This window comes from Podarcis gaigeae, assembly GCF_964106915.1.
Source record: "Podarcis gaigeae genome assembly, chromosome: 5".
NCBI classification, from domain to species: Eukaryota; Metazoa; Chordata; class Lepidosauria; order Squamata; family Lacertidae; genus Podarcis; species Podarcis gaigeae.
The window spans coordinates 91,078,428-91,103,624 of NC_139681.1; the positions used below are offsets into that span (position 1 = coordinate 91,078,428).

The window sequence follows — 25,197 nt, forward strand, 5'->3', positions numbered from 1 at the left end:
GTGTGAATAAACCATATTTCTAAGACACTGCAGCTTCCGCTGTGCCTTGATTCTCCAACAAAAACCACCCTGGGTGAATCCTGGAACTCCTGGATTCTTACTGCTTGGCAGAGAATGGCGGTGGCAAGTAACATACTGCAACCATGTTAAAAACCTTGCCCTGTGAAAGCAAAGATCTTTTAGGGCCAGCCCAGTAACTACTGTTACCAGCACAGCAGCAGGGGAACTTTGGCTGTAAGCAAGACTGGATTTTCCGGTGTTACTACTCCTGAGTTTGAACCTAGTAGCATAGGCTAAAATCTAGGAACCACACCATGATGAGCCAGAATAAGGTTCTTTGTATTGAACTACATTTTTTTTAATGGAATTTGTAAACCTAGAATGTGGATACAGGCATGGTACTCTCTAGAGACAAAGTTTGTCGCTAATAGCTGAATAGGTAACTTGGCTTGGGTGTAGGATAGTAAATAACTCCAGAAGACTTGTCAGATTTTGATCAGGCTGCTTTTATTTCTGCTCTTCCATTCTTCAGCATTCACTGATGTTTCAGGATGTTCAAAGATTCAGATTTTGAGAGAAGGGATGACATTCAGGTTAAGTTTTTCTTGATACTAAGACAGTTGGAACGCGATGCGGAACCAATGGCCCCTCGAAGGATGTTCAACTCCAGTTCTCATCAGCCCCAGCCAGCATGATGTCCAACATATGGAAGCCCACAGGCTCCCCCATTCTTGCTTTCAAGGGTACACTGTGGGGAGGTCCCAATTCAGTCCTCGTGCCTGGCAGCTGTTTTAAGGATTCAATCTCAAAAGAAGGAGAGAGCCTTGACACAGATCTGTTTCTGGTCAATGTAAGTGTTTTACAGATGTAAGATTATAACAAATTTATTGCTTTGAAACTTGCAATTATAAAAAGCTAGGAATTTCATGATGGGAATAAACCAGATAGACGTTTTATAATAGGGCAATTCGTACAGCTGTCCACACTTTGAAATAATTTCAAAACACTACATGATGAGACTTAAAAGGTGGTTGTGGTTTCTTTTGCAACCCAGTCTTGGATGTTGGTGTTACCTTGCTAATCCATTACTCTCACCTGAATATAGATTCAGGTCTCCAAATATAAGCCAAAAGATGAATGATATGACCAATACTGGAGCAAGCAGTCCCTCCTGGCACAAACTTCATCTTTTGTCAACAATAAGAAATTTTAAAAATAAAGCCATTGATCAGGTGGTGTGTCTTCATTTCTTAGCTTGACCTTCCAATAAGTCTTTAGCTTCATTAATTTTGGCTGCGACGTACGGAGAACCTCCTGGCAAAGGGAAAAGAAAAAAAAGGATGTCATATACCACAAAAGGGGATATTTGTCCCAACCTTTTGATATGTGCTAATGGCCTAAAAACAGAGCCTAGGGCTTGCCGATCGGAAGGTTGGCAGTTCGAATCCCCGCGATGGGGTGAGCTCCTGTTGCTCGGTCCCAGCTCCTGCCAACCTAGCAGTTCAAAAGCACGTCAAAGTGCAAGTAGATAAATAGGAACTGCTCTGGTGGGAAGGTAAATGGTGTTTCTGTGCGATGCTCTGGTTCGCCAGAAGTGGCTTAGTCATGTTGGCCACATGACCCAGAGTCAAGCAAAGTACCTGAAAGAGGGCCCTTCCACACCTACCAGAAAACATCACATTTTCTCCTTAGCACAACACTTGAAGACTTCCCATCTCACTTTGCAGCATGGTCTCATACTAAACAAACACTGTCAAATGTGAAAATTTATCTCATTTACCTTTATCAGGATGATTCAAGAGCATGATTCGCCTGTGAGCTTCTCTGATTTTTCCTTTATTAGCTGTAGGACTAGTAGTTAAAACAAAACAAAAAAGATCAGTTCCAGGTATGCTCAAAAGTAGCAACCTACAGATAACACTGGTCAACAATAAATTTGTTGTCAGCATTTTTTCAGTTGATTTAGGATGAATCTGATGCGCTTAATCCAAAAATCACATTGGTTTTGCTCAATCAGGTCAAGTTTTTGAGCTATGGCCACATGTCTTTTTTTTACGTTTTTATTCACATGTACGTTTGTGTGGAGCATTTTAGAAGAAGTTGGTGGGGGTAAAATGCCATGTCGAATAATTGTTTTGATTGGAAATGATTATTTTAATGACAACAAGTATTCAGGTCCGATAGTTCTGGGTGATTATGTCGAAAAGGGATCAGTTTGAAGTCATAAAACATTGAAATCTTCCATAAATTGGTGCACAAGTTTCATAAGGCTTATTTTGAAACCAGGCTAAAGCTTGGGTGCCACACATGGTGTGCAAGGCATGCACCAAGACTCTATGTCGGTGGACCAACGGCAAGAGGAGTCTGAACTTTGGAATTCCCATGGTTTGGAGGGAGCCGACAAACCATGTCACTGACTGCTACTTCTGCGCTGTTGATGTGACTGGGATCAACAGAAAGAACCAGAGCAGCCTCGAGTATCCTGATCTTCAATCAGCACGTCGTCCTGTAGCTCATTGTGATGAAATTCCAGTGCCTATCTTTGGAGAACTTCCTGACATTAGTGACAAAGATGCCTCCAGTGTTGAAGGACATGAAGAAGAAGAAGTGGTTCTTGAAGATGATGCTCCACATGCATTTTCCCAAAAGGAGTTGAATGATCTAGTTCGCGACCTCAGCTTGTCAAAGGACTCTGCCGAACTGTTGGCATCCAGATTGAAGGGAAAAAACCTCCTCTCTGACAGTGCTCGCATCAGCTTCTTCTGCAACAGACATCAAGAGTACCTCCGTTTTTTCTCGGAAGAGAAGGACTTGGTGTACTGTGCAGATATTGCGCAGCTTCTGCTCAAGCTTGGAGTGCCACAGTACAAACCCAAAGATTGGAGACTGTTCATTGGCAGCAGCAAGCGATCACTGAAATGTGTTCTGCTACACAACGGCAACCAGTTTGCCTCTATACCCCTGGCTCACTTGAGTACACTGAAGGAGAACTATGAAGCGGTGAAGTATGTGCTGGAGAAAACTGGTTATGATCAGCATAAGTGGTTTATTTGTGTTGACCTGAAGATGGTGAACTTTTTGTTGGGACAACAGTCTGGCTTCACCAAGTACCCATGTTTTCTGTGCATGTGGGATAGTAGGGACCGTGCTCAGCATTACACGAAGAAGGACTGGCCTGTGCGGGAGGAATTGGTGCCTTGCAAAGAAAGGAACGTCATCAACGACCCTCTGGTGGACAGAGACAGAATACTCTTCCCACCGCTGCACATCAAGCTCGGCTTAATCAAGCAGTTCACCAAGGCTCTGGACAAGGATGGTGACTGCTTCACTTACTTGTGCCAGGCTTTTCCAGGATTGACCATAGAGAAGTTGAAAGCTGGCATCTTTGACGGTCCTCAGATCCATCAGCTCATCAGAGATCCAGAGTTCGGAAACTCAATGAACGAAGTGGAACTGGAAGCGTGGAAGGCATTTGTTCTGGTGGTGAAGAACTTTCTGGGCAACAATAAGGCCAGAAACTACGCAGAACTTGTCAACAACATGCTGACTGCTTTCAGAAACCTGGGCTGCAACATGAGCGTCAAGATGCACTACCTATTTTCACATATGGACCGGTTTCCTGAGAACCTGGGTTCAATGAGTGATGAGCAGGGGGAGAGATTCCATCAGGACATGAAAGAGATGGAGATCAGGTTTCAGGGTCGCTGGGACGCAGTCATGATGGCTGACTACTGTTGGACTCTGAAGAGAGACCTCCCTGCCGCTGAGCATTCCAGGAGTTCCAAGAAACGGAAGTTCAAGCCCTGAAGTTTGAAAAATGGTGAAGCAACATGCAATTTACGTGTACTTACCTTTATCAATGCCCACCATTCAGTTTACAGTAATCGATGTTTCTATCAGGTAATCAATATATTTTGTTGGAAAAACATTTTTCTCTCTTAAAAACATATTTAGGATATGTGTTGACAAAAATCAGCTGATAATGCCACAAAAATGTAATCGATTTTGTCACAAGATCTGATTTTTTTCAAATCAACATAGCTCAAAAACCTGACCTGATGGAGAGAAACGGATGCCATTTCCTGATTCAGCAGTGCAAAAATACTCTAAATCATTTGTAGAAATCTAGACAACATTCAAAAAGTAAAAAATTGATGCCCAGTGTCTGTCATCAGGGATGGGCTGCTGCTTTGGCCTGTTGGCACTAACTTGGCCCACTTGTATCAGACATCCAAACATCACTATTAATGAGTTACACACAGCATTCTTGCAATGCAGCCCTAGCTAAAAGGTTGTATGCACATTCCACAATATTTACAAAATTCCGGCAGCAGGCACAAAAAGAAATTGTCTCTTCCTCTTGATTAGTTTGTGGCTACATAAACAGACAGATAAAATGTTTTCTCCCCTGCTTCTATTGTTATTTCTTCTGCTGGTGTGTTACATACTCAAATAACAATTTATTTATTTGTTTGTTAAAGTATTTATATAATGCTGTATCATAAAAATATATCACAGCGGTTTATAATGATATAAAACCAGAACCGAACAATAACATAAAATGTTAAAAACAAGCCCAGGAGGACTCTCCTGTATGTGAGTGTCTGAGGGCCCTGCTCCTTCCTGCCACTCACCATCTGGCCCAGGGCAGGGCCTGACGGGCCTCACTAGGACAGTTGCTGTTACTGCTGGAGGGGTGCAGAGTGCTTTTAAAATGTTTTAAAATTTTTATTTTGAATTTTTTGTATGTGTGGGGGTGGGGTAGGGTGGATGTTTATTGGGCCTGGGAATTTGTTTGATTTTATGTTTTTGTAATTTTTGTAATTTTTATTGTTTTTTGTTTGTACTGTTTTATTTGTGTTGTTTTTTTTGTTTTTGTTTTTAAGGGGTTATTTTGCTCTTAAGGGGAGGGGTCAGGGCTGCCGGGGAATGGGCCCCAGCCCACAAAATGGCTGGGATATGTTTCACAGGGGGGAATACACTGGGACAACCGATCTCAGTGATCACGGGTAGGAGGAGGAGTGACGCTATGACCAGACCATGTCATTACAGGAGGCAGGTTTAGTCGTTGTCTGAGGACTATCCCTGCCTCCGGGTCTGGTCCTGACCGGATGAATACTAGAATCAGCAAGGGATACCCACATGACCTGAAAGTGTTGCTGTGCAATGCCAGGTCAATGATTCATAAGACCACTGCCATCCATGACTTGATCATGGATGGAGGACTTGACCTGGCATGTGTAACAGAGACTTGGTTGGATGAAGCAGATGGGCCTGTCCTTGCCGCTGCTTGTCCACCAGGTTTCTCTTACGCACAGCAACCCAGGTCATGTGGGCGGGGAGGGGGGCTTGCAGTGATTTTTAGGAAGTCATTAGTTTGCACCAGGCGTCCTATTGGGAAGACCCAGTTTTCTGAGTGCATGTTCTGGAAGTTGGGCAATAGGGGCAGTACAGGATTCCTTTTGGTGTACCGACCTCCCCGCTGCACCAAGGATTCCCTGCCCGAGCTGCTTCAGGTCGTGGCGGATGTTCTCCTGGAGACACCTAGCTTGGTTGTCCTAGGGGATTTTAACATCCATGCCGACACGACCTTACAAGGGGCCGCTCGGGACTTCGTGGAAAGCATGGCCTCCATGGGGCTGTCCCTGAATAAGTCTGGCCCAACCCATAGCCGCGGACATGCCTTGGACCTGGTGTTTACCTCTATGGATGTTGGTGATCTGACACTAAGTAAAAGTGAAACGAAAGAAGTGCCATGGTCAGACCACTTCCTGGTGCAACTGGACTTCTCTGCGAACCATGCCCTCTGCAGGGAGGTGGGACCGATTCGGATGGTCCGCCCCCGCCACTTAATGGATCCAAATGGTTTCCAGAGAGTGGTAGGGGATGCTTTATCCCATGTTGATGGCCTTTCAGCCGATTCCCTGCTGGCCCGCTGGAATGTGGAGTTAACCAGGGCTATTGACTGTTTGGCTCCGAAGCGCCCTCTCCGATTGCATGGAGCCCGGAGAGCCCCGTGGTTTTCCACGGATCTGAGGGCAATGAAACAATCGTTGAGACGGCTAGAGCGCCGGTGGCGGATAACTCATTCTGAATCTGACCGGACACAGGTTAGAGCTCAACGTCGAGCCTACCAAGTGGCGATATCGACGGCGAAGAAGACTTTCTTCACCGCCTCTATTGCATCTGCAGAAAACAGCAGCAGGAGACTCTTTCAGGTGGTTCACAATTTAGCGGAACCACCTGCTACATCGGGGCCCAGTACGGGCCACATGTTCTCCTGCAATGATTTTGCAAAGTTTTTTGCAGATAAAATTGCTCAGATTCGGGAAGAAGTAGACTCCACCGTGGGAGCAGGGCCGGGGCGGGAGAGTGCTAGAGTCCTGTCTGGTCAAGTTGTGTGGGATCAATTCCAATCTGTTACCTCCGAGGATGTGGACAGGCTGCTTGGACGAGTGAAGCCAACCACCTGTCTCCTGGATCCTTGCCCATCCTGGCTTATAAAAGCTAGCCGGGAAGGACTGGGCGATGGGCTTCGTGGGGTGGTGAATGCTTCCCTCCGTGAGGGAGCCTTCCCAGACCCGCTGAAAGAGGCGGTTATTAAACCGCTTCTTAAAAAAACATCTTTAGATGCGGCCACGATGGCCAATTATCGCCCAGTCTCAAACCTTCCATTCTTGGGCAAGGTGATTGAGCGAGTGGTTGCTGAACAACTCCAGGCACGCCTGGAAGAAGCGGACCATTTGGATCCCTTCCAGTCGGGATTCAGGCCTCATCATGGGACTGAAACTGCCTTGGTCGCACTGGTTGATGATCTCCGGCGGGCTAGGGACAAAGGTGAGAGCTGTTTCCTAGTTCTGCTGGATCTCTCAGCGGCGTTTGATACCATCGACCATGACATCCTTCTGGACCGTCTTGAGGGGCTGGGAGCTGGGGGCACTGCCATACAGTGGTTCCGCTCCTTCCTCCTGGGCCGTGTTCAGAAAGTGGTGGTGGGGGATGAGTGTTCAGACCCCTGGGCTCTCACTTGTGGGGTGCCTCAGGGTTCTGTCCTCTCCCCCATGCTTTTCAACATCTACATGCAGCCGCTGGGAGGGATCATCAGGAGGTTTGGGCTGGGTGTTCATCAGTATGCAAATGATACCCAGCTCTACCTCTCTTTTAAATCAGAACCAGTGAAGGCGGTGAAGGTCCTGTGTGAGTGTCTGGAAGTGGTTGGAGGATGGATGGCGGCTAACAGATTGAGGTTGAATCCTGACAAGACAGAAGTACTGTTTTTGGGGGACAGGAGGCGGGCAGGTGTGGAGGATTCCCTGGTCCTGAATGGGGTAACTGTGCCCCTGAAGGACCAGGTGCGCAGCCTGGGAGTCATTTTGGACTCACAGCTGTCCATGGAGGCACAGGTCAAATCTGTAACCAGGGCAGCTGTTTACCAGCTCCATCTGGTACGTAGGCTGAGACCCTATCTGCCTGCAGACTGTCTCGCCAGAGTGGTACATGCTCTGGTTATCTCCCGCTTGGACTACTGCAATGCGCTCTACGTGGGGCTACCTTTGAAGGTGACCCGGAAACTACAACTAATCCAGAATGCGGCAGCTAGACTGGTGACTGCGAGCGGCCGCCGAGACCATATAACACCGGTCTTGAAAGACCTACATTGGCTCCCAGTACGTTTCCGAGCACAATTCAAAGTGTTGGTGCTGACCTTTAAAGCCCTAAATGGCCTCGGTCCAGTATATCTGAAGGAGCGTCTCCTCCCCCATCGTTCTGCCCGGACACTGAGGTCCAGCTCCGAGGGCCTTCTGGCGGTTCCCTCACTGCGAGAGGCCAAGTTACAGGGAACCAGGCAGAGGGCCTTCTCGGTAGTGGCGCCCGCCCTGTGGAATGCCCTCCCATCAGATGTCAAAGCGATAAACAACTACCTGACATTCAGAAGACATCTGAAGGCTGTTCAGGGAAGTTTTTAATATGTGACATTTTAGTGTATTTTTCATCTCTGTTGGAAGCCGCCCAGAGTGGCTGGGGAAACCCAGCCAGATGGGCGGGGTACAAATAATAAATTATTATTATTATTATTATTATTATTATTATTATTATTATTATTAGTTAAAAGCAAAGAAAGAAATTAAAAAAACATCAACAGACCATGGGGGGGGGGGTACCTGCATAGGCCTGGTGGAATGTACAAGTTTTCAGAAGATGACTGCTGAATCTCTACTCACAGATCGTTCCACGAGACTGGGCCGATGACACTAAAGGGTCAGTTTCTCATTTTCACTCTCGGGGAATGACCAGGATGCTTCTGCAGACTGGTATGTTTCTTCTCTTCAACTAGACAAGCCCTACCTTTAACACAGGACCCAAAATGCTGGGGACCACTTATGTACCTCAGCCTAACTTCACTTTTGTGATGCTCAATGGTTTGGGACAAATGAATTTGATTGACTCTGAAATTTCATATACCAAGCATACACCAGAGAAAGTCACCAAGAGTTGTTGGGCCCCTGCATCTTTGAAAACCTGAAATTCTTTCTTACCTCACTCCTAATATTAAAGCAGCTTCCCGCTTGGTCATTTTGGGTTCAAATCCTCCTCTGTAGTAGGCACTGAAGGCCTAAAATAAGATGCATTTTAAAAAAAGCATTATGCAAAATGGGCAAGATAACTGTGTGACTAGCATCATTCTTTGGTTGAGTCACTAGGTGGTACTAGAAACAGTTGCATCTAGTCGGCTACCTGCGGTTGTTCTGTTCCGGTTTAAGAGAAATAATGACATTATTGTCTAGCTTCCTGACTGGTGTGTGCAGTGCCTAGAGAAGCCTAGACCATTTCCTGTATTTGAGGCCCTTACCCATGTTTTTTTAACGACTTCAACCACACAAAACCAAAATACTCCCCCCTGCCTCAACTCAACAAACAAAAGCTGCTTCCTTACTTTAGACTCGAGAAACAACAATGATGCACATGAGAGCAAGTTTGAGAATTTAACACACCAATTGAATGGGATAACATTGCACTGTGAGAACTCATCAGATTCCCAAATATTTAGACTGCAAGCCTAACTCCACTGATCTGGGAGTAAATCCATTAGAATCAACGCAACCTACTTTCAATTCCACTGCAAAGCATTTTTTAAAATATGGTTTTTAGTGCAGGGCTCTTTTTAATGGGAAATTTAGAACTGCCCGGTGGAATGTGATTGTAAACTTTGTGCAAAACACTCACTGCTGTAACACACCTGTGTGTCTTCCTTGTATGTGTACACATGCTTTCGTGACATTTAGAAGTCTAAATAGAGTAGGAGAAAATCCTCAGAGAGAGGACTTTGACAGCCCTAAAGCAGAGGAGTTTATGAATCAGCAGAGACATAACATGGAGCCTGGCCTGATAACGACTGCAAAAGCCATGGCAGAAAAAGATAGCGATGCAGTGCTGAGAGAAGAATTTGTAGCTCAACGTATCCACATTAAAGAAATGATTTCAGAAACATGGAAGGAACTTGATGTAAAACTTTTGATATTTTGTTAGATATTAAGATTCTTGATACAGATTTTGATATAACTGCTTCAATATTAATTGCGTTTAACCTTTAGGTAGAATGCATCAATGAATGGTTCCTGTGTGCCTGCATTTTGCAACCCTTGTGGCTCTCTAGGCCTGTCTAGAAATCCTGTCTAACCCTGAAAGTGGCACAAATGACTATGAAGGATGTTTTCCTGTTTTGAGTAAACACTGGAGTGCAAATCCAGCATCTCTCCTTGAAGCTCTTTGACATGTTTGGGAACAGAGAAGTTAAGACAGGGGACTGGAATGTCAATAAACACTGCTGAAGACCTGGTTGCCAAGGTAACTATTAGAAGTGCAACATTTGAGACCCAAACAGTCTGGGAACCCCAAGGTAATTGCGGGTGAGTTGATATCAGTATGGAGCCATGCATCCCATAACCTGTAACCTTTCTTGATGTAAGTAGAAGGATGTGTAAAGATGTTTTGATGTTTTATGACCCTCTGTAGTCTGTGTTTGAAATCCCTATACAGTGGTACCTTGGTTCCAGAATGGCTTAGTTGTTGAACAAATCAGCTCCCGAACGCCGCAAACCCGGAAGTAAGTGTTCTGGTTGGCAAACGTTTTTGGAAGCCAAACGTCTGACACAGCTTCTGCGGTTTCCAATTGAGTGCAGGAAGCTCCTGCAGCCAATCGGAAGCCACGTCTTGGTTTTCAAACCGTTTCAGGAGTAGAACAGACTCCCAGAACGGATTAAGTTCGAGAGCCAAGGTACCACCGTATAAGTTTTCTTCTATTGTGCCCCATGGCAGTCTTTGTGCCCCATGGCAGTCTTTGTGCCCCGTGGCAGTCTTTGTGCCCCGTGGCAGTCTTTGCTAACTAGCAGCTCTGCTGAACAACTTGTTAGCAAGGCTGTCCTATTGCAATAGTTTTAATAAAGTGGATCCCTACAGGACGCTGAAATTGTTGTATTCTCTTTGTTCCGTGTTTTATTTAAAGGTGTTCCCTCACCTGCATAAGAACAAGTGGTGTAGAAATGAATTCTTACCACAAACCGATGACTCCTCATAGATAAGGCAAATGCACTGCCAGAAAAATTAGGCGGAACTGTGGAAACGGTATAAGCTTACTAAATAAAATACTTTTAAAACTGCTTAAAAGAGAATATGGATATAAAATCAAAGCTGGACGGTTGTCAAACAGACTTAAAAAAGGTTAACTTTTGCTTGAGGGGCTTCACAGAAGGGGCAGAAAATAACCATATTGTGGACTTTAAAGTCTAGTGACTTAAATGACTAATATGTGCCTATTCCAAGAGGATACTGAAAGAACCCACAGAGCTCTATCAACTTGTCTGCATGTTTCAGCTCCTCCAAGAGGCATTATTATATGCTTCCATAGATTTAAGAAAAAGGATGAGATCTGGAGAGCACTTAGGAATGTGTAAATAGAACTGTTGAAGATCAACCAATATGGCTCCCTGGGACTTACGTATCTCAGGACACCTTGGGGGGGGTGGGGAAGGAGATAATGTTCACAACTAGAACAATTTTGGAAGGAATTTTTTAATGAGATATGTCAGACCGCAGCTCAAACAATCCCAATAACCCATCATTAGCCTTAATTTATATACTTCAGATGTAGACCAATTAAGAAGTAAGGAATGAACTAAACCTGGCAATTAATGAATATTGATTACTGGCATAATACAGTCTGGGAAACAGCCATAATGGAAAATCTGTCGCAAACTTTGAAGGTGGCAAGGGGCGAGAAAATACAAGTTAATTCTTACATTGTATGGTGTGATTTTATTAAATATACAAATGAAACAACACATGGATGAGAAATGGCTACAACATATATTACAATATTGTGTATAACCAGGCACTACTCATTAGCTCACTCCTATTGCTCTGTATTTTCCAAGCAGATTTATTGAAGAAGTCATTTTACTGGTTTACTGTAATCACCTCATTATTATGTACTGAAAAACAGTATGTTTAGTACAGGTATGGCCAGACTTGGCCCTCCAGCTGTTTTGGGACTACAATTCCCATCATCCCTGACCACTGGTCCTATTAGCTAGGGATGATGGGAGTTGTAGTCACAAAACAGCTGGAGGGCCAAGTTTGGCCACGTCTGGTTTAGTATTTTACTCCCCTAGTGACCCATTTTTTGTTAGCTATGTCATGTTTCATTATTTATGTATGTACAATTTTGTAAGAAGAAAACAAAAACAAAAGCATTAAAGAAACAACAACTAATATGGCTGCAAAAGAAAACTGAGTAAAGCAAACTCACAGATTTTGGCAGCGACTGAAGAGCTTGCTTTACTTGTGGTTCCATTATCTTCATTGCTTGCAGTGCATAACGACCTTGAAGAAAAGGAAGACTTACTAAGTCTTAGAGAGTGATCTGCATGTTCTGTTGGCGCAGCTGACCAGCACTAAGAGAGTTGGAATGACATTTTGTGCCTCCAAACAAGCTTTTTACTGGTGCAATAGGCTTAAGAGGGCGCAGAGGTGTAGTGATTTCTACTTGCTTCCAGCCTCTCTTTTACTGCTGCTGCTTATTTCAGTCTTCTTCCTGGGAACTCTATAGGAGTGCTGATGGCAACCACAGAACGAGCAAATCTGAAGCAGAAGTTTCTCTACAGGCTTTGCACAGATACATGCCTGCAACTTGCATATTGAAAGGACGCAGCCCTGACTATAAGGGGCGGCTGCCCACATATACAATGCACACACTACGTTTGAAGAGCCTAATATTTATCAAATCACAAACATAAGAATCTTTTACAGCTTCCTGGGACAACCAGTTTGTTGCTCTTTTTCTATTTTTCCATCTATTTTCCCATCCCCCTACAGTTAACGGAAATCAGGGGTGGGGCTATGTGCACTGGCTGGGTCATATACAGATGACCCAACAAATTATTCTGTTGCTTATAAGCCTTTCAGAATCCAAGCTTTTTTATAAAAAAAGAAAAGAAAAAAAGGTTCTAACTTCTCCTGGTTAGAGATAAACTTAAAAAAAAAGGAACTGCAATATACTGTAAAAAGTCACAGCCCCCTGAAAAGCCCGATTTAAGCTCTTGAAAAGTGAAATAACTTATATAAACAACACTGTTTAGGATTAACGATTTCACAAACAAGTCCAATAGTTAATCATTAACCTATACCCGAGAAAGAGTGTATTTCCTTGTGCTTACAAGTTCTAAGACTAAGCAGAAGCTAGTTCTCTGAAAATCTAATTTACCGTATTTTTTGCTCTATAAGACTCACTTTTTCCCTCCTAAAAAGTAAGGGGAAATGTGTGTGTGTGTTATGGAGCGAATGCAGGCTGCGGAGCTATCCCAGAAGCCAGAACAGCAAGAGGGATTGCTGCTTTCACTGCGCAGCGATCCCTCTTGCTGTTCTGGCTTCCGAGATTCAGAATATTTTTTTTCTTGTTTTTCTCCTCCAAAAACTAGGTGTGTCTTGTGGTCTGGTGCGTCTTATAGAGCGAAAAATACAGTATGTCAGCCTTTGCCAACCTGATTGTCATGCTGGCTGGGGTTGATGTGAGTTATAGTCCAAAACATCTGAAGCGCACTAAGCTGGCAAAGACTTATCTATGCACTATGTTTAAGCAACACAGAGAAAACAAAGGCAGCTGTTCTTCAGCTAGTATTCCCACTAGAACAGAGCTGGGGTCCTCCATATGTTGTTGGACAACACCTTCCATCATCCTTGACCACTAGCCTTCCTGGCTAGGACTGAGGAGAGTCTCGATCAGCAACATCTGGGGAGCCATAGGTTCCCCATCTGTCCTAGAAGATCACCAAAGCTGCAGCAGCTTCAAAGGAAAATTCAAAATCGTTATAATTTGGGACGGCACTCGTGTCAGAATCAAGCACTTATAATAAGATTTGGACCAGGGATTCTAAATTTGTAGGACAGGATCCTCTAGGCTGATTAAGCTCTGCTACCTGAAGCAAGTGATGAACTGTTTGGGCAGAAACTCTGAAAACAATAGCTGGAGGAGGGAGATAAGTTCCTGCAATTTATGTAAATCCTAAAACAGTCAGATGAGTTCTGTTCTCAGGCAGGAAAGCAAGAGGACAAGGAAATAAGCACACCTGGTGACCTGCTAATATATTATTTAATATTTGCCACAAGCCACAGATTTTAATGTACTGGAGCCAGATGTATGCTCTTGTGTGTGAGGTCAAAGACTCAGCAACAGTGATACTATCAATTTACAATGCAATACTATTCAAAGCAGTCAGAAATAAAGCCTGCATACAAAATTCTGCATACAGAAATACAAACCTGCATATCCAGCAGCAGCTATTGTCAGACCGACTGCTATCATAGTAGTAGCCTAAGAAAAGAGGGTGGGGAGAAGGAGAGGCAATATCAGAAAATGAAAAAAGCAGTAATTTCAGTGCATAAGTATTAATGCTATTGAGACTCAGTGGGCTTGAGAATTTTTTCAGGGAGAGAAAACACCCTGAAAAATGATAAGATACCTGGGATGCAGACTGCTCACACACTACAGAGAGCCTTAATTGGTAGCTTTCAACCCCTTCTAGCATTTGAAACCATACACAGTGTTCCTGCAACAGCTATTCTTGGGCAAAGAGATAAGTGCAGTTACTGAAAAATGAATGATAGACATATTTACAGTCCCTCCCATCCACATTATTTAAGCAAGAGGAATCAGCAAAATTCAAGGGCACATCCTAACTAAGCTGAAGCAGTTTATGATCACTTCCCCCATAAAATGTGTGGCTGGTCAGGGGTGTGACCTGGGAAGAGGGTGTGTGACCTGGGGAAGAGTACAGCAGGCTGGACTAAGGGGCCTGGTGAACTATATTCAGCTTCTGAGCCAGAGGGTCCCACCACTTCTACAAGGAATGATCTATCTTGTACAGGAAAACAAACACATTAGCTAACAAAGGCGAGTTCTCTATCCAACCATGCGGACACAAAGGAAAACACTCCATCTCATGTTATGGTGACAACAGATGATTCACAGATGGGCAACTCCTTTCAAAGTGGCCTATGCGGCTCAAGGGGTCTGGATCTGGCCTGCCAGCTGGACCCACTTCCTCAACACTGTCCTAGAAGGAGTATGTTATAGGTCTAGTTCTGTTGCTAGACTAAATGTCTATCATCTCTTAGTGAAAGGTTTCTCAAACTTGGGTCTCCAGCTGATGTTGGGACCACAATTGCCATCATCCCTGACCACTGGCCCTGCTAGCTGGGGATGATAGGAGTTGTAGTCTAACAACAGCTGGAGACCAAAGTTTGAGAAACACTGCCTTAGTGGTTGGGGCTCATGAGAACTGGGAGTCTGGGAATCTGGAAGGCTACTAGTTCCCTATCCCTGATCTAGCGTAGCTTCCTGTTTCCAGCTGTGACAAATCAAACACTCAAAGGCCAAAAATTGTGGATAAAACCATTAGCATGACTGGTCTGAAAAAGCAATGACCAGCAATTTTGGTCTCTCCCTCCCAACCCTTAACTGCCTTGAAAAAAGAAATTCCAGTGACCTATGCCCCCATATACGTAGCCTTAGCGAACTACTCCCCTCCCTCAGACAGACACAAGCCCCTTCATATCTAGATTGATAAGAAATACCACAATCAGAATAAAGATTTTTTAGGGCAAGTCTTTATATGAAGATTTTTTTCAGTGGATACCAATTTCAAACAACACAATGTGGAAGGAAGCCAGCTTAGTATGTATACAAGGATAAAAATATTAGCGTTTAAGGTGCCAAAAGACCATTTTCTGGTTTTGCTGCAACAGACTAACACAGCTACCTGCACCACCGCTGGGAAATTGAAAATCGTTGGCTGTTAATCCAAGTCCATATTACTCCAGACTAAGGCTGCAATCCTACGCACACTTTTTTGGAAGTGCCACTGGGTACAGATAGTGAGATTTACTTCTGAGTAAGCAAGCACAGAATTGAGCTGCCAGGCAAATACATCAGGATGCCAGCCCAGTGCTTACTTCCGTATATCATATTTTTTGTGCAGCTCCCGTGCATGCTCCCTGCGCCTACCTCTTCAAAATGAAAGGTCAAATTACTTACACACACACACACACACACACACACGTGTGGCTGTTCAGAAAAGACAGCCACCATTCCCTCTGCTCAACAAAGCAGAGAGAGGGGGAGAGAGAGAAAAGGTTTCTTTCAGAAGAAAGGGAAATTGAAAGGGAAGAAAGGACGAATTGCAGCAAATCATAAGATGACTGGAAGATTCTGGCTTCTGGATCAGCCCAGTGGCCCATCCAGTCCAGCATGCTGTTGTTAATTAAATTTGTATACCGCCCATGGCAGCAGGTCTCAGGGCTCTGCTCTCACAGCGGCCAGCCAGATGGGAAACCCACATGCAGGATCCGGGCACGAGAGCACTCTTCTCCCCTCCCTCTCGTGGTTTCCAGCAACTGGGGCATTCAGAAACATTTGCTGCCTTCAACTGCGAAGGGCAAAGCCAAGGTTGCCACCTGTCCTGTATAATGCAGGATTGTCCCATATTTCAATGCCAAAATGCTACGTCCTGTATTGATAGTTTTATCCTGCACATCATAGAATTGAAGAGTTTGAGGGGTCCCCAGGGTCATCTAGTCCAACCCCCTGCAATGCACGTCCTCTCTCTCTCTCTCCCAAGTTAGGGATCCTCTCCAAATGCATGCGTTTGAAAGGGTGTGTTGAAAGGTCATGTATTTCAGCTCTGGGTAGCCAAGCACAGACAGATTTTCAAATCCGCACATGCATGTGCAACGAATTCCAGGGGACCCATCCTGTGAGGCTGCAATGGCTTGCTTTGAGGTTACTTCAGGTGGAAAAACAAAACAAACCAGCCCTCGCCCCCTCTTATTTTGCCAGGACAAAGGTGGCAACTCTATAGAGTAGGGGTCAGCAAACTTTTTCAGCAGGGGGCCGGTCCACTGTCCTTCAGACCTTGTGGGGGGCCGGACTATCTATCTATCTATCTATCTATCTATCTATCTATCTATCTATCTATTTTTTTGGGGGGGGGAAGAACGAATTTCTATGCCCCACAAATAACCCAGAGATGCATTTTAAATAAAAGGACATTTTCTACTCATGTAAAAACATGCTGATTCCCGGACCGTCCGCGGGCCGGATTTAGAGGGCGATTGGGCAGTATCCGGCCCCCGGGCCTTAGCTTGCCTCCCCATGCTATAGAGCACAGCCATAGCTGCCGGAAGCCCCTCTCCCCACCCCACCCCGCGACCCCTCGCCCCAAGCGGGAAGGCGTTTTCTGAAAGGAGGGCCAGGACAGCGAGCGGGCGCGGCTCTCCCCGCACACTCACCATGGCTTCTGCTGGGTAGGGGGAGCAGCAGCAGGAGGAGGAGGGGGGGTTCGGTCAGGCAGACACTGGCCAAGGGAAAGCTCAGTCCCGCGACCCCACCCCCCAACGACGCTTCCCCGCTACCGCCCCGCCACCTGGCTGGCTGATGGCAGGCAGGTTGCGCGCCCTCCTGCCGTAAAGCAGAGGGGAAAGCCAGGCGCGCGTGTTGTCGCGAAACGCCAAAGGACCCGCCTCCTCCTCCCGCCCCGCCCCGCCCGCGCCCGGCGGGAATTGGAACGGGCGGGGGAGGGGCGCGTGCCAGGCCAGGGAGCGCTTCGTTGGGGGGGGGGAGGGCGGAGGGCGGGAAATTTACCTCAGCGACAGGCTATGGGGAAAGAGAATATTTTTTAAAAAAACATTGTTTCATAAGAAGGTAGAAATTAGCTTGGCCAGCTTCAAGGTAGCCGTACCTTAACATAGTGCACCTATGTTATTTTTATTATTGTTATTATTATTATTATTATTATTATTATCATTATTATTATTATTATCATTATCATTATTTAAATTAAGCTATTATTATTAGTGCAGCTTTTTATTGTTGTTTATTAGTGGCGCTTTATTATTATTAATGCCATTTTTATATTCTTTTATTCTTTTTATCATTATTATTAGGATTTTGTATTTCTATTTTGTAATTTTTATGCTTTGGACCACTCTGAGACTTTCAGATGAAGGGCAGTATAAAAATTTATTTTTAAAAAATATTAGTAAATATTATCAGGGCTTTTTTTTTTTCCTCAGGTGGGCACCATTGCCATTATAAGAAAACAAGGGGGGCATTTGTGGTGAGTTCCGGCACCTCTTTTTCTAGAAAAAAAGAGATTGGTGTTTTTAGTTTTGAAATATCTCCATTCCGGGCTGAGCTTTTCAGGTTTTTGTGTAGACCAGCAAGGCCAAAATTGTCATTTTAACTCAAAAATGGGATGAGATTTTTTTGTTTTGGATCGTTGAACCAGTGTACAAACTTTTAAGAAAATTGGACAACACAAGGTAAAAAAAATATTAAAAATGGGATCACTTGATATGGAATGGCCCTTAAATGTATGTTTTATTTCCTAGGTTTTGCCACGCAACCTGAAGACTATTGAGACCCACCTCTTGAATTGTGCTCCTTAGGATCACACACATACATGTAAGCCTTGCATTTTGAACTGGGAGATATGGAAGATAACCACTTGAATACAAAATGTAAATGGGCAGCCGGTCACGAAACAGAAATAGTTTAAAACTCAGAAGCACCACAACACCGCCTGTGCTGTAATGTATGCAGTACAGCAACGGAACCACAATTTCCAACTTGAAATATGAGAAAGTGAATGTAGAGTAGGGAATGTGCCATGACATGAATTTTCAGAAGGAATAATGTGCAGTACACATTCAATTTCATTTCTGTTTCCATTTTCTCCTCACATCTCAAATATTAGACTGTATATAACAAGTTTCGCTTTTTAGTCAAAGATACATGGAGATGCTGCAATTCTATGCATGTTTATGCTGTGAAATGTCCCACTGTGTGCAATGATTATTTCCCAAGTAAATTAGCATTGCATTACAGCTTTAATTTTTATTTAATCTGTATGTTGTACACACTCTTGTTTCCTCTCCAGTTATGTTCTATTTCAGTACGTTTCGGCATATATGAACAACTATTCTGTTGACCCTTTTCAGGATACCTGGATATTGCTGCTAGCAATAATAAATAAATTTATAAAATTATCATATTTTCAGACCACTCTCAGGGCAGTGTACAAAAAATGTGCTAAAATGCAACATAAAATCAATAACTCACTAAAACCATAAAATTATCAACAACAGCAATAATTTTATTTATACTCCACCCATCTGGCTGGGTAGTTCTTTATCTCCATGAATCTTCCACAGAATACCAGCAGCACATGATTCACAGCAAACAGACCAGGTCAACTGTCTAATCAGTTCCCAAAGAGCAAATTGAACAAGTATGCCTTCAGTACACATCAAAAAGTAATTGACAGGGGTACAAATATACCTTCGGTGGCAGAGAAGGCCCTGTTATGACTCACCATGGAAGAAGTCATAGTGTAAATGGAACTATCAGTAGAATCGCTTCTGCAGATAATAGGAGAGCTGCTTCTTTAAAAGCCCAGGTTCCAAGTTATAAACAACAAAGTGAGCACCTTTATTTATTTAATAAAATTTATATACGTATAGCTTGATTGTAGAAGAAGAACCTCAAAGTAGTTTAAGATTGGCCTAGTAACAAAAAGGCAGCCAGTGCTGTTCTTTTAGGAGCAGCGTGACCCATTCACACCTCGCTCCGCCACCCAGTAACTTGTGACTGCATTCTTCAAGGGCAGCCCGTATAGAACACGTGTGCCTTTCCCTTTCTCTTATAGACCACATATACATACTTACCTCATCCTCTCTCTTTCTCTCAATGTGCACACAAACAGCTTGTACATCTCCCTACCTCTTTCTCTGTCCAAGTGCATATCTCTGGCACCCACCCTCCATACTCGGTGAACATTAAGAAAAGCCCCTATGTGGGGTGAAACAAGTGTTTGCCACCAGCTGCACATGATTGACAGGCAACAAACTGAGGCAAACTGTGTGTTCTCAATTGCTTCTTCCTCCCTGTCATGGATGTTCGGGGGGGGGGGGGGACCCATGGGGCAAAGCAGGGGTCTTGTCAGTAGCTGCAGGCAACAAACAACTATAGGAATGAATTGGGCCAGAAGGCAAGCAGGGAACCAATCACTACTGATTCTCCCCCTCAAAAATTCTTTAAAACCATTCATGGTAGAAGGGGGCAGGCCTTTCAGCTCCAGTTACTTGATTGACATATGGCTCCAATTGCCAAGAAATGTTTTCCCATGCACTGGGTTGATGACGCGGCGCCCACACTAACCAGTGTTTACTTGTATTTCCTGTGAGATCTGTGCTACCTGCCTTCTAATCTTCCAGCCTGTTTAATTGACCAGGGCTCCTCAGAAACCCAAGGAACATTTGGGGCTCCACAGTGCTGACAAGGGTGTTAAAGAGCAATCCTGCCAGTAGCTCTTTCCATCTTGCCATTCCATAGTGAAACTAGAGCCTTGACAGAATAACTTGCCAACAGGAAAATCCTATAGAACACTTAGGAATCCCTTGGATTCCGAATATTTCCAGGGGCTGGTCATATTAGTGCATTTCCACCCCTGCAAGGGGATCTGCCACACCCACCACAATTTCAAACTAACCAGGGAGCAATCAATCTGCATCTGGGGTTCTCCAGCATTTTTACTGAGGTTGCCTTTGCCATCTCAGGATGGACAGTGGGATAAGCGGTAAATCAATAAGATCCCTGTTCTCTTTTTCTGGCCCAACACTGGGTATAGCCACTCCCATCTGCCTGCCAGGTGGATAGGTTTCCAAGTGAAGAAGATGGAATTTCTGTGAATGATGGTGAAACACATCCCTCGGACCCACTAGTGCAGTGATACTGCATTGAATTGTGTGGCATGATGCAACATAAAAAAGAGCACCATCACAATATACAGTGCTACAAGTTCAGTGATGTGCTACAGTAACTGATTTAGAAATCCCATGGAGCAATAAGAGGCACCATCATTGTGCACAAACCAATACAGTGGTACCTTGGATTAAGTACTTAATTCGTTCCAGAGGTCTGTTCTTAACCTGAAACTGTTCTTAACCTGAAGCACCACTTTAGCTAATGGGGTCTCCTGCGCCACTGGAGCACGATTTCTGTTCTCATCCTGAAGCAAAGTTCTTAACCTGAAGCACTATTTCTGGGTTAGCGGAGTCTATAACCTGAAGCATATGTAACCTGAAGCATATGTAACCTGAGGTACCACTGTATGACACACCAAGAGAAGACTTATGCTGTTTTCCTAGGTAAGAGCTTGTTAAACACATATCACAAATGAATCAGGCTGGTGGGAGTCCAACAATGAGTATTACAAGCTAGCACTTAGTTGTTAATCAAATTCCCATAGTGTAGTCCAGTATCAATATAAGTTTAAATAAACAGCACCTCAAGATAGTTCCCACTGATTCTGTGTGTAGAATCAGAGCATGAAAGCTGGAAGTTGCCCTGCCCTATTACTTACATTCTGAGCCATGCACAAATGACTTCATAATGGAGCCACAGATGTACCTTCAGCTATTGCTTTTGTTATGTGTGAGACACTATTATTAATACATGACACTGTATTATTAAGAATACTCACAAACAAGTACCAGAGCTATAATTCACCCTCATTTTGTGATAATCTCCAGCAATCAAACAACTCAGCTTGTCCATCTGGAACCAGCACGTGATATTAAGTTTACACAGATTGCTCCAGTGGTCAGTTGTATTTGTTCAGAGCCCAGCAGGAGAAACACCATTAGAGTGTGCATTCACTAAAAAAAATCCTGTAGTAATGTATCTGGAACAAAAAGAGAAAGGCAAGAGAAAAGTGGTCATGGGTGGGAGAGGGGAAATGGGAGGTCACAGACAAAAGGAAGAGAATTAACATAAATACAAGAAAGGACCAGAAATGATAAATATAGATCTGAGGGGACAAAGGGGGGAAAATATGTGGAAGAGTCGCACAGAGGGAAAAATGGAACCAGGATATATAGCCTGGTTTCCATGACAAGTCAATTTGGGTTTTTTCCCCCCAGAAAAGCAGCAGTCTTTGCTTGCTATAGATGTGGCCACAACTTTCTGTTATGAACAGAAATGGTAGTTTAATTTTGGTCACACTTAATAGGCATCAACCTTGATTAAAAAAAAAACAAAAACAAAAGCACTTTAAAGGCTAAATAGAAATACCTTTTTTCAAAGTTGCTCATCAGTGAAATGTTGGCTATCACGGAATTCTCTAAATCAGGCTGGGAATTTATTTAGCACAAAGGACCATGTGGGAAATATATCACAAAATGAATAGTTTAGGTTTGTGATATTGACATCAATTGCTTATCATTTTCTTGGTGTTGTCAAATGCTGGTCAAATGTTGATGTGCTTAGTGTATTTATACACATATGCTGTCATTTTGAATAAACATTTGTTAGAACTGAAACAAATTTGGCAACTGAACTTTTTTCTTGTCTTGCTTTTCTTGTTTCTTCTCTTTGTCATATATAAATATGCCACTCCATTTTCAAAAATCTCTCTCTTACTAGTAAATTACTGTAAGGAAAAGTAGATGAAGGTATATTTAAAGTGTCAACAACTGTTGAAAAATACCCAAACATTCATGGGAAGTCTCATGTAGCCATATGTTTCTCATTGTTCAGCTCAGGGGACATGTAAACAATTTCAAGAATCTTAAAATACCGTAATTCACCACATAATTGCCATTTTTTAATGCCAATTTTTCTTTTTAAAAAATGGGGTGCGGTAATTATGTGAACAGAAAAGACATGGCCAAGCAAGGTGGCTGGTAGTTGGCATGTCCCGGAGCAGAGGGCCCAGGAGGAGATGCAGACAGTTGGGTGCGAGCCAAAGCACAGGGTGCCGGAGATATGCGCCTGCCGAGTTTGTGCATGCCCCCAGTGGCTTGTGCGCCCCAGGGCATGAATGGATATGGCCGGTTCTGCTGGCAGCTGGCACTAGCCCAACCTCAGAGCTCAACTGCCAGCGCTCAGGCACCTTCTGTCCCAAGTAGGGGTGTCCCAGCCCAGGGGACTGGAGTGGGGCAGATGTGTGAGAGAGGGTATCAGGAACCTTGGAGGGACCCAAGGAGGCAAAAGCAACCCGGTGCCTGGGTTGAACTTCCATCCTGGTCAGTAGCCAGTCCTAATAAGTGTAATAGGTTTTAATTGAGGCCATAACTGGCTTGGCTCTGCAAATCTTCCAGCTGTCATCTTGGGCACTGCTCCTGGCTGCTCTGCTCTACCCCATGGCACCAGGTATGCTCCCCCCCCCCGCTCATCTTGTTTATTTCTCCACTGTACAGTTTAGCTATCGCAGGAAGATGGAAGTTTCATTTGCCATATTCACTGAGAATGCACATGCTGAGAATTATACCCGAGAATTATACCATTTGACTGTTATGTGGTGAAAGCTTTGGAACAGATTTTAGGGCTGGAAAAATGGGGTGCAACGATTATGCGGTGGCAACGTTTATGCGGTGAATTACGGTATTTTACTCTGACTGCAGTAAATAGCAAAATGGCTTACCATATTTGAACAGTTATTCAAATTACAGCTAACATTGCAATCTTTCTTACTTAACTTGGAGGAAATCCCATTGAACTCATTGAGACTTACTCCTGAATGGATATGTATAGGATTGTACTGTAACTGAATTACAATCATAAGGTAGATTTTCAACAGCACAAGTGATAGTCATGTATTTAACTTTATTTCCAGGTTCCAGTGGCAGTCAGTTGAACTTTATAGGCTTGATATCTGGTAAGAAAGCAATACTCTTTTCTCTCAGTTTCATATTTGTTAATATATGTTTGAGTCTTTGTAATTTTGATACAGGGTCTTAAGTTTTACCCAAAATAGACCCACTGAAATTAATGGACCTAATTAATTTTAGTATTTCTGAAGGGAGTAAAACTTAGTTGAATACCACCCTGACCTTATAATATCCACCTCTGGCTGAAGATGTTTATTAAGGAGCTTCCTCCTGATAAGAGGATTTCCCTGAATCAAGAAGTGTTAAACCCAATGGCAAATGTCCCCTTTTGGGGAAAGGTGTTCAGTTGGGTGGAGGCCTTCCAGCCTCAAGCATGCTTGGATGAGGCTGAATATATGGATCCATTTCAGTCTGGCTTTACACCAGGTTATGGCACTGAAATCTACTTGGTCACACTAGTTGAATATATTTGTCAGGAGAGAGATGTGAGAGTGCAACTCTGCCTGTTCTTTTGATGGCTTTCTATACCATCGACCACAATATCTAGAGCAACTCAGGGAGGTGGGGTTGGAAGCACTGTACTTCATTGTCTTTGGTTCTACCTTCAGGGCTATTTTCAGAAAGCAGTTATGGGGCGGGCATTGTTCAGCCCCATGGGAGCAGTCCTGTGGTTTCCTGCAGGGTCCCTTCTTGTTCCCTATACCATTTAACATCTATCTGACACAACTGCTATCCGTGATCAGGAGATTTGGAGTGAAGTGCCACCAGTATGTGGATAATACCCAACTGTGTCTTTCTGTTCCATCTGATCTGGAGAGGTTGTTGAGGGACGAGGTGGATGCTTGGAGGTGGTGATGGGTTGGATCCAATAAACTGAAGCTGAATTCTGGAAAGCTGGAGGTGTTATGTGATTCAGATTATCTAGAAGATGGGTATGTGGCCTAAACGCGATGGTGTTGCATTCCCCTGGAAGGAGCAGATCTGTCTCTTGACATATTCCTGTATCAAGTGTTGTCATTGGAGGCTCTGGTGGCCTTGTTGGCTAGGACTGCCTATTTCCAGCTCCAGCTGGCTTGCTAGCTATGGCCTCTTTTGGACAGAGATTCTTGACCATGGTACTCCATGCTCTGGTCACTTCCAGATTGGATTACAGTGAATCATAGAATCATAGAGTTGGAAGAGACCACAAGGGCTATCGAGTCCAACCCCCTGCCAAGCAGGAAACACCATCAGAGCACTCCTGACATATGGTTGTCAAGCCTCTGCTTAAAGACCTCCAAAGAAGGAGACTCCACCACACTCCTTGGCAGCAAATTCCACTGTCGAACAGCTCTTACGGTCAGGAAGTTCTTCCTAATGTTTAGGTGGAATCTTCTTTCTTGTAGTTTGGATCCATTGCTCCGTGTCCACTTCTCTGGAGCAGCAGAAAACAACCTTTCTCCCTCCTCTATGTGACATCCTTTTATATATTTGAACATGGCTATCATATCACCCCTTAACCTCTTCTTCTCCAGGCTAAACATGCCCAGCTCCCTTAGCCGTTCCTCATCGGGTTACATACGCTTCAGGTTATATATGCTTCAGGTTACAGACTCAGAAATAGTACCTTGGGTTAAGAACTTTGCTTCAGGATGAGAACAGAAATTGCATGATGGCAGCGCGGCAGCAGCGGGAGGCCCCATTAGCTAAAGTGGTCTTCAGGTTAAGAACAGTTTCAGGTTAAGAACAGACCTCCGGAACGAATTAAGTACGTAACCAGAGGTACCACTGTACTGCAATACACTCTGTGTGGGGCTCCCTTTAAAGACGACTCAGAAACTTCACTTCTCTAAAACGTAGCAGCCAGATTGTGCAACTTTCTCTGTTCTCCTGAACCAAGTCACCAGTGTGAGCCCTCATTCCCAAAAGCTTGTGGAATGTTCCCTTCCAGTTCACCCCCTGTGAATGTAGTAGTAAATTGCGGCAAGGAATTTC

At 44.0% G+C, this 25,197-nt stretch overlaps 2 protein-coding genes across 18 annotated transcripts in view; one reads left to right on the forward strand and one right to left on the reverse strand.

Annotated features, from left to right (window-relative positions):
- Window positions 1–490: 490 nt before the first annotated feature.
- Window positions 491–17,031, reverse strand: DNAJC19 (DnaJ heat shock protein family (Hsp40) member C19). The gene is made up of 6 exons (XM_083739990.1): window positions 16,843–17,031; window positions 13,816–13,867; window positions 11,807–11,880; window positions 8,538–8,614; window positions 1,781–1,851; window positions 491–1,314 (listed from the first exon to the last, which is right to left on the reverse strand). The coding sequence occupies exons 1-6, from the start codon at window positions 16,843–16,845 to the stop codon at window positions 1,244–1,246; spliced, it is 348 nt and encodes a 115-aa protein (XP_083596116.1). The 5' UTR covers window positions 16,846–17,031; the 3' UTR covers window positions 491–1,243.
- A 92-nt stretch (window positions 17,032–17,123) lies between these two features.
- Window positions 17,124–25,197, forward strand: part of LOC310845006 (uncharacterized protein) — a 448,061-nt gene continuing 439,987 nt past the window's right edge. For 14 of the 17 annotated variants that reach the window (XR_014564412.1, XR_014564413.1, XR_014564414.1 and 11 more), the window contains exons 1-3: window positions 17,124–17,281; window positions 17,944–18,016; window positions 23,229–23,270. Coding sequence is in view for 7 of the 17 variants with exons in the window: in XM_083739873.1 (XP_083595999.1) it covers window positions 18,015–18,016; window positions 23,229–23,270 (44 nt within the window). In the remaining 10 variants the exon portion in view is untranslated. Of the gene's footprint in view, window positions 17,282–17,669; window positions 17,875–17,943; window positions 18,017–23,228; window positions 23,271–25,197 lie in introns of those variants that run through there. The other 3 variants (XR_014564420.1, XR_014564421.1, XM_083739867.1) reach the window with 2 other exon arrangements.